Below are 10,262 nucleotides of genomic sequence, written 5' to 3' on the forward strand. Positions count from 1 at the left end.
GAGTTTAAATTATTATACAGATAAAGTGACCTGCATTAATAATGGGCCATTCCATAAAACATTATCAGCTTAGTATAAAGGTTTATAATCTACAATATACCTTTAATAATGGGTTATTTTTTTTGAATCAGGCATATCCTGAGATTGTTAAAAAATCAAAATGGAATTGATATTCAAATAACTAAGTATTACACATTTTAATATTTAGATCTCTTATTAGCTCTTATATCTCTTATTATGAGATTTGTTATTTAGCTATATAATTTTGTGACTATATATGGGTCTATATTACATCAAAGTATATAATTATCAAAAGCGGTGATAGGGCACTGGGCAGGAGCTCAACTTCACATTCAGAGGGCCGAGTTCGAATCCTAGCATGCACCTCTAACTTTTCAAAGTTAGGTGCGTTTTAAGTAATTAAAATAGCACTTGCTTCAACGGTGAAGCATAAGATCGTGAGGAAACCTGCATGCCTGAGAGCTCTACATAATGTTCTCATAGGTGTGTTTGTGGAGTCCACCAATCCGCACTGGGCCAGCGTGGTGGACTACATCCTTAACCACTTGTCATTGTTGGAGGAGACTCATGCTTTGTAGTGGACTGTTAATGGGTTGATGTTATGATGATGATGACAATGATATACTTATTCATTATTAGCATTCTTTTTTTTTATAAAGAATCGTCTAGGCCTAGCGAATAAGCGCTCTGGTACGATGCCGGGCAGAAAACAATTTCAGGTATGTGTTTAGTATAACTGCCATAACCCTACCCTGCCATAGCTACTAGCTGCTACCATCTAAGACTTGCGTCATTCACATACCTAATTAATAGAGGATAGAGAAGAGAGGATAATTTGTAGAAGGATTTAAACAAATTGTCATAGCCTGTTGATACCCAAATAAATGAAATTTAAACCAATCGTAAAGATTTTAGCTTCATTCCGAAATTCAAATGCAGGACCTGAAGAGAGATAAGGATAATGACAATGTATAGTGATTGTTATCAAGGCCTGCTTAGAGAACTTCAACAGAGCTTTTTTAAGATATCTTCATCAGGGTTTGGTTATATCATAATAAGTAACTGGTATATGGTGCGAGGTTCGCTTCAGGGTCAGATGAGGGAACATTCTACATAGTTGTGGTAAAACCAAACACATACCGTCATCATCTGTTGTATCTATTTGAGTAGGCAACTCCAGGTCTTCATCAGGGCCTGGTGAGGGTACATCCTCGTCTCTCTGTGGAGGCGATGGCGCCGAACTGGGTAAGGTTGGTATTAACTCATCCAATTTTCGCTTCAACGCCCTTACGCGGGATCCAAAGTTTTTATACGCCTACGGAAATGAAAAAATACAAATTCTTTGATTGAAAACAATAGCAATACTTACATAGTAATACAGTTTCATGTAAGTTTCATTTCATTTGGTAGAAACAGTCTCTAGTCACTGTATAGTTAATAAAATACCTTTAAAGTTAATTATATATGATTTTTGCTTCAAATATAGTATTGCTAATATTAATATCATAGACTGTGGCAAAATAAATTATGCTCTTATACAATATTAAATGATAAAATAAAAAATATTCACATAATTTCTTCAATAATAAATTTTCAAGTATGCATTGAACCTTATTTTATTTTATTTATTTTATTTATTATTTATGTACCATAAATTGTGATTGTGAACATAAGATACATGAAGTGTACAAAGGAAAGCTTATCTCTATAAGAGATCTCTTCCAGCTACCCCAGGATGTGAGTAAGATGATTTAATTGTGGTATAGGTCAAATAAAGGTACAATATATTTCATAACTACTAAGTATATTTAATATATCTAGATAATAACAAAATTCTACATACTAATACAATAACATTCGAATATACTATATATACAAAATACATAAAAATAATATAATAAATATTTATATAATATAAATATAAATATATATCTATAATAAGTAAACAGTGATAAATATACTATAAATATACTATGACAACGATAGATAATGCTCCTTTACATTGTGTTTAAAAGAGTGCACCGATCGGCAGTGTCTAATATGTTCTGGTAGTAAGTTCCAAAGGTGTGTAGCGTGGACGGAGAAAGATTTCTGGAAGAAAATAGTATTATATGAAGGGACATCAAGAGGATTTTTTGACACGCAAGACCGCAAGGGTCTCGTAGGCGGAAGACATAGCTTTATACGCTCACACAAATATCCAGGAGAAGAAGAATTATATAGGATGTTGTAAAGGACAGTTAAAATATGCACATTCCGGCGAAAACGAATTGGCAGCCACTTTAATTGACGACGAAAATCAGAAACGTGATCGAATTTGCGCAATCCGAAGATAAAGCGAATGCACAAATTCTGAAGTCTTTCAAGTTTGTCAAGTAGCTCTTCAGTGGCATCCAAATAGCAGACGTCGGCGTAATCAAGTATTGGTAGCAATAAAGATTGGGCCAACATAATTTTGGTATGAAGCGGAAGAAAATTCTGCAGCCTCCTCAATGAGTGAACGACATAGTGCATACGTTTACTTACCTGGTTTATATGAGCTGACCAAATTAAATTACTGTCCATTATAAGTCCTAGATTTTTTGAAGTGCACGAATACACAATTGGTATACCGTTATAAGAAATCGGAGGCAAATCATTAAAAGTCACACGACTCCTTAGCTGTCTACTACCAATGATCATAGCCTGTGACTTATTAGGGTTAACTAGTAGGCCGAACGATTCGGCCCAGTCTTTAATTGCATTCAGATCCTCGTTAATAGCAAAAATTGCAGCGTCCAGATCCGTTAAAGTTGCATGCCTATAAAGCTGCAAATCATCAGCGTAAAGATGGTAGTGAGAAGTAAGAATTTTTGTAATTTCGTTAATGAAGACTGTGAAAAGAAGAGGAGAAAGCACGCCACCTTGAGGAACACCAGCGGAGAGGTCAGCCCAGTCAGAAGATGCCTCTTCCGTGCGAATTCTCTGCTGGCGTCCATGAAGATAAGAGTGAAACCAGTTAATCACAGAAGGCGATATGTTAAGAGAGCGAAGAATACCAAGGAGTATATCAAAGTCCACTGAGTTAAACGCATTACTAAAATCCAACAACGTAATAACAGTAAGCTGTTTGTTGTCCATAGCAAACCGAATGTCGTCAGTGACTTTAAGTAGTGCAGTAACTGTACTATGGGAAGGACGGAAACCTGATTGAAAGGGACTTAAAAGATTATTAGTGAAAAGGAAAGAAGACAGTTGTATAAATACAGCATTCTCAATGACTTTTGAAAGTATAGGTAGAATTGAAATAGGCCGAAACTGTGAAAAAGAATTTGGATTAGGAGATTTTGGTAAAGGAATGACATGAGCCATTTTCCAGTCAGTAGGGAAGATCTCATAGGCCAGGGAGAAATTTAGAATGTGGGAGATTATAGGCACTATATGATCCACCACAAGAACTAACATGTCACGGCTCAGGCCATCGCTTCCAATAGCTTTAGTAGAGATAGAAAGAATGCTCTTCTTAACGACGCTCTCTGTGATTTCATGGAAACTAAAAGATTCGCACAAAGATGGGGTGAAATTGGATAATTTCTGTAGAGTTAAATTTTTTTTTGAATCAGAAAGCGTAACAGGAGGAGTAGAAAAATGAGTATTTAGTGCATTTAGGTCAAATGGAATATTAGACGTGTTTCGAAATTTACCCACACCTAAGGACTTAAGAAATCTCCATTTCTCAGTAGTAGAAGAGTTTTCAATTGAAGAGTGAATATAGCGGCGCTTTGCATCTCTACACATCCTGTTGCATAGATTACGCAACCTTTTATAGGAAGCAACGTTATCAACCGTCGGATCTTTCTTGCATTTTGCCTTAGCTTTATTACGCTTAGCCATCAACTTCTTGATTGTGTCAGTGAGCCAGGGTGCTGGTAAGTGCTTAATAGTAACAGGTCTAACTGGAGCATGACTGTCAAATAAACCGATAAGAATTGAAGCAAAAAGTTTGACTTTGACATTGATATCTGTAGCCTCGTATACACTAGTCCAATCAATATTCGACGCATCTTTATTTAGCTGTTCAATATTGATTTTCTTGAAATTACGCTGCAAAATAACCTTATGCTTTCGTTTTGGAGAACGCAAATTATAGCGAAGAAACAGAAGATCATGATAGGAGAAAGGTGCGGTGAGCTGTCCGTGTGCAAGAACCTTCTGAGGGTTGGAGCTAATTATCAGATCAAGAAGAGAGGGATCAAAGTTAGGTAGGAAGTGAGTTTCTGAGAGAGGAAGGATATCTAAGTTGATAGAAGACACTAACGATCTTAATTTTTGAGACCTACTATCATTCTTTAGGAGACACGTATTAAAGTCACCCATTATGATAATGTCAGTGTACGAAGGAGTAAGATTTTCTAGGAGCTGTTCAAACGAAACGAAATAGTTGATAGTAGAAGAAGGGATATATACCACACCTAGAAGAAGATTTGAGTTATGAACACAGATTTCGAGAAAAAGATGCTCTAGACTACCAGAGTAAGCAGATGGGGATCGACTAATAACTTTAAAAGGTAGATTGTTTCGGAGATAGATGCAAACACCGCCACCTCCTTTGCCAGTTCGATCGTTGCGTATCAGTGTAAAATCGGGTAGAGTAAAAAGTTCAGAGGAAAGAGATGGTTTCAACCAGGACTCCGAGACGAGAATGCCATCAACCAGGACGCCGCTAAAAGATGCCAGAAAATCAGAGTAATGAGCTGGAATGCTTTGTGCATTTATATGAACAAAATTAAGACAGCGTGAATCAGAAATAAAAATTGAGTTTAGTTTACGATCAAGGGAGAAGCTATCATCAGAAGATAAATTGCTCGTGACACTTTGGAACTCATCAGAGGAAGAGCATGAAAAATATTCGTCATCATAGGCCGACAGTATATCACACATAGTATGATGCTAAATAAAAGAAAAGTAATAATAATATTAATAATAAAAATAAATATATAAAGATATATATTATTATCAAAATACTCTAATAAAAAATATAATTATAGGTAAACCAGTTAATATCAAAAATAAATACAATAATAATAAAACAAACTTTATCAAAAACAACTTACCCACATTCACTGGCACATTTAGAAGGAGATCATCAAGGAAAACAATAATACTTTTAATTACAACTAACACAGCAAGTAACAATCCGTAACGCAACATGTAAGAATCATCAGTGTTTATATCCTCATTGGAAAACATGCTGAACACTGCTTGACAATATTATTAAATAACTGACAGATGACAGACGATTCGCGACAGCGACACTGACAACCAATTGTGGAACAATGTCAGAGTAAACTATTTTTATAAAAGTGGCAACAACAATTAAACTAACACTATTAATAATTAAAATACCGTCAAAATCATAGTCAATACAAAAAAGTGGATGCGGATGCCTAGTGGCGATAACCCGGCTGAGTTAAAATATCACTAACAATCACAGGCAAAAACTTCACTTAGCCAATGTTTTAACATTACGACGCACTCTTGTGGTCTTCTGTTCCTGTGAAGATTGCAGAACAGAGGGATATTTAACTCTCAGCAAGTCCAGCTCCGACATGGAAACGATTTTCGCCCGAGTTTTATCTGGCAACGCTATAATGATGGTGCCATCAGCAGTCCAGCAACTTCTCAAGCCGAAGTGTTTCCTGGCAGAGATGAATACTTCTTGCCTCGGCTTAGTTAGAAACTCTGAAATCGTTATACCTGAACCCTTAAGAGCCGTCTTAGAGATCCACACAGCATTTCTGCTCTTTAAACCAGTAAATCGAACAAGAATGGGCCTGGGCTTATCTTTCTTCATGCCTAAACGATGACAAACATCAACACACATGTGATCCACACTGGTTAACTTTAATTGGTCTCTGAGTATAGAGATTATCTTGTTATCCAACTGCTCGCTGTTGTCTTCAGGGATGCCATGAAATAGAAGAATCTTTCTGCGTGAGTCCGCTTCATGGTTGTCAAACCCCAGCAGAAGGAGCTTCAATTGCTGTTGCAGCATTGATAGAGAGTTGCATACCATGGACTTAAAATCAGCATAGTCGGCGGCCAATGAAGCAAGATCATTGAAATTGTTCACATTACCAGTGGGTTTTGCTCCAGATTGTTGTGCTAGTGCTTTGTCAAAACGGTTCATTCTCTCCATCCATGCCTGCATGTCATCCATGCCTTTTGCTAGTTGACTGTGTAAATCCATTATTGTTGTTATTTGATGTTAAAAGTGAGGGGAAATAATTGTGCCGAATGATGCAGGTAATTATTAAAGCATTTAGAGGTGAAATAAGTGTTTAATTACTGTAAAAATACTTAAAAATGCTTAAAAACAGAGGACACTAATACTTTAGATGTTTACTATTCAACCTACCCACACCGAATCCGAACCTTGTTATAATTATAAAATATTATAACTTACAGTAAGTCAGGATACTTTGTTATACTTACATAGGCAACAACTTTGACTTCGCCCCTCTGTGTTGAGTAGTACTGGTTAGCAGAGCTAAGTAATGCAAGTAGCGCCTCTCTCGCAACTATCTCCCTTTGCAGTGCCTGAGTGTACTTCTCAATACATGAGATACCTTCATTCAACTCTTTTTCCACATCTTCTTTAAGGCCCCTATCTGCGTAAGGAGTCAGAACAATTATTGCAAGAGAAATATTTTAAAGTGTAAGGACAAAGTGTTATAAGGAAAGTAAACAGTTGTTGAAGATAGTTTGGGGCTTGTAACAACACTGCAAATCCATCTTTAGCATCAGTTAGGCAACTTTGATTAAAGTGGCTGTATTGGCATAGGATGTTGGAAGTTAGAATTAGGGTTCTATTTCCTATCTTTTTGATTGTTTTTGCCTTGGAGAGTAATCAGTCACAATTCTTAACTCCAGCTTTGTTAACTTAGGTTTAAGTATCTTAGCCTATCTTGCTACCATTATTATCATCACTTTTGGTAGCTCTTAAACTTCTGTATGTTAGTTCTTCCACTTCGTTTTATGTCTAACCTGACATAAAACGAAGTGGAAGTCTGAGCTCCACATAAATCCTTCAATTCTATCAGAGTGAATATAAGTGAATTCATTATAGTTATAGCACACTTAATATTTATATTATTATTTCTATTTAAAGTTCTGCTTTCCCATTTGTAAAACTATCAAGTCACAAAGGTTCAAAGCCTGGGTTAGTAATGAGCTAATAAAACTGATTTACCCAGCGAAAGTGTAAAATTTCATTAATCACCTACCTACCCTACAGAAAAATAGCGTAATCTTAGATAAAATATGCAAAATGCATATAAGTGATCCAGTCTTTAAAGATAATGATTAAAATTTCGTTGAATTAGATAAAACATTGCCCAGATTATCAAAGAAAAATATAAATATAAATAAAAAATAAATTTATATTTTTTTTTGATAATAAACTATTAATTATTATTTAATAAATTGAATTATGTGGTTTTATGCATTTTTAATCTTTCATTCTACTGTACAATATCAATCCCTGGACTGCAAGCAATGTTGTGGATGTTTTAACTGAAGCTTTCTTATACATGTAAATATGTATTAGCTATTTCACAATAAAAATAATTTAATACCTTTCATGCTTGCACACAGTGCATCTGCGTCTGACAACTCCAAATGGTTTTCATAAACATATTTCAATTTCACCCGTGTGTCAGCTTCTAGGACTGTGCACTGCTTTATTTTGTTTACTAACTGCTGCGGCTGAAAATAAAATATAAAGACTTAAAGCAATCTCAATTGATGAGATGTTCAAATCAATCTCCACTGCTATAGGTAGTAGTAGGTGCTTGTAGAGTTTTTTAAACTGAATTGCCTTACGCACAACTACCCCTTATTAATAAACATGGAGAAGTAATGCAGTTTTTTATAAAGCGATGACATTTGAAAGGTGTCAGTCAAAGTGTGACCATTTACTTTGTTACAGTGTTTAATCAAGATTCATTATATTTTATAATTTGGTAAACTATAGTATCTATAGGGTAGCTTAATTATCCCTATTTTAAAGTTTTTTAAGCAGGAAAATTTTGAAATACATTTACTGGTTTGCTAGAAAGATATTCTCCACTTGCTTTCAAGGTCTTTAGGGCTTCCATACAAAGAGGGTTTGTAAGGGCTTCTTAACAAGTTTATTTTTAACCAAGTATATGTACTTTAAGAAGCAAAAGACTCACCTGAAAGTCTAAAGGGTCATCATCTGCCTTTTTAATGGCTCCAGCACTTAGTAACCCAGTAAGGTCTGATAGGAACTCATCGTCGTACACAGATCTTTGCTCCCATATCTTAAATATACGTAGAATCTTAGACCTGACTTTCTCATCTCTGAAAATTAAAAAATATTTATGTAGTATTTCTTTCATTTTTGGCCTAGAAATCTGCCTTTTTAATGGCTCCAGCACTTAGTAACCCAGTAAGGTCTAATAGGAACTCATCGTCGTACACAGATCTTTGCTCCCATATCTTAAATATACGTAGAATCTTAGACCTGACTTTCTCATCTCTGAAAATTAAAAACAATTTATGTAGTATTTCTTTCATTTTTGGTCTAGAAATAAAAAAACAAAACAAAAGTTTTGACTAACATGAGTAGCGTCTCAACACCAATTACGGTAGGAAGAGAAGTTATAGAATATGTTAAAGAATACACGTACCTGAGGCAATTAATCTCACACTAGGATCAAACAACCAAGGTGTCACAAAGGACACCAAAACCCTAGGCCGGAAAAAGTACTGGCCACTTAAGGAAATTTAAAAAGCATGGAACCTAAGCGTGAAGAAAAAAGTCTTTAACACATGCATCCTACCAAGTATCACATGTGGCTGCAAACAAATCCCACAGAGAAAGTTTAAGGAGATGTCAGAATGGCATGAAACATAGCATGGTGGATGTAAGGAGGGGCGACAAAATCTGGAGCTCCAATATTAGAGACAAAACTGGGGTAACAGACATTTTAACCAGGATGGATCAGCTAAAGTGGAGGTGGGCAGGTCACATGCTACGAGTAAATCATTGGTTTCCATGAGACGGGCAAAGAGAAAAGGGTTCTCAGCAAAAACGTTGGGAAGACAAGCTGAAACTTACAGCTGATCCACTATGTAGAAGGGTGGCACAGGATTGTAAGCACTGGCAAGAGCTAGAGGAGGCCTTTGCTGTGAGGCACACAGAGCTAAGGGACTTGATTTAATGATAAAATTAAATGTAATACTCAATGTAACCTTTGTCTATTTTAGATGATAATTACCAGGCTGGGCAGGTGAGTTTTTCATTGCTAGACTGGTTGCACCAGTGTTGCTGACTACTACTGGTGACACCCATAGAAACCAGTTGCAGGGCCAGCACAAAACTGTAGCATGTGGAAATCCCTACATAAGACCTTTGCCTCCTCACTTACAGGAGAGAGGGCATGGGCCACCTCTCCTGTAGTTGTTTTAATATCTTACCTAACAAGCGGAGTTGCCTTTTGTAAATTATGACCCCAGCTCTCCACATACTCATAATTCTTTCTCTTGCTATACTGAATAACATCATTTGCTAAGTAGAAGAGAACTAAACGCTGCTCAATCTTAACTCTCTTGAGTACATTCAACCAACTTGAAACTATCTTTTTATGATGTAGCCTCTGTTTCAAACACCAAGATGATAAAGATTGTATACTCTCCTGAGTATCTTTCAACTGTGTAAGCTTCTTTTCAAATACTAGAGTGTTGAATTCTTCAGTTTCACCCATTGTTATGACAATTCTTGTCAGTCAACGCATCTCTATTTTGTAGCGTTATATGCTGCATGTAATATGTACACGAAAGCGACAACCCTGTTGATAATACCTCTCTCAGCAATGAATCTTGTCGTATTTATCACCATTTAATAATAACTTCCTAAGTAATTACACAGAAATCTGATATTACTTAAGTAAAACCGCGTTATTTTGGTTTGTGATCGAACAATGTATACATTCAACTTAACTTTTAAAAATACACATTTTCATCGCAACAGTAATTAATATGTTTACACAAATAGTTGACTATGTGAAATATATTAATTTTCTTTTATTACATTTATAACAAGTATAAATTGTTCAATAATATTTCTTAGTACAACAACCGCCATTTTCTACAAATTACAACGTGCTGTCAAATACCACAGATTTTTTTTTTTTAATCTTAGATTTAAAAAAAATATATCTGTGGTATTACTTATC

At 35.6% G+C, this 10,262-nt stretch overlaps 1 protein-coding gene across 1 annotated transcript in view; it reads right to left on the reverse strand.

Annotated features, from left to right (window-relative positions):
- Positions 1–10,169, reverse strand: part of LOC120637482 (regulation of nuclear pre-mRNA domain-containing protein 2) — a 31,633-nt gene extending 21,464 nt beyond the window's left edge. The window contains exons 1-5 of the mRNA XM_039909349.1: positions 9,505–10,169; positions 8,238–8,385; positions 7,638–7,767; positions 6,496–6,671; positions 1,162–1,336 (exon numbers count right to left, since the gene is read on the reverse strand). Of these exons, the coding sequence (XP_039765283.1) occupies positions 1,162–1,336; positions 6,496–6,671; positions 7,638–7,767; positions 8,238–8,385; positions 9,505–9,791 (916 nt within the window). The 5' untranslated portion in view covers positions 9,792–10,169. The remainder of the gene's footprint in view (positions 1–1,161; positions 1,337–6,495; positions 6,672–7,637; positions 7,768–8,237; positions 8,386–9,504) is intronic.
- Between the last annotated feature and the right edge of the window lie 93 nt (positions 10,170–10,262).

This window comes from Pararge aegeria, chromosome 1 (assembly GCF_905163445.1).
Source record: "Pararge aegeria chromosome 1, ilParAegt1.1, whole genome shotgun sequence".
Classification (NCBI taxonomy): Eukaryota; Metazoa; Arthropoda; class Insecta; order Lepidoptera; family Nymphalidae; genus Pararge; species Pararge aegeria.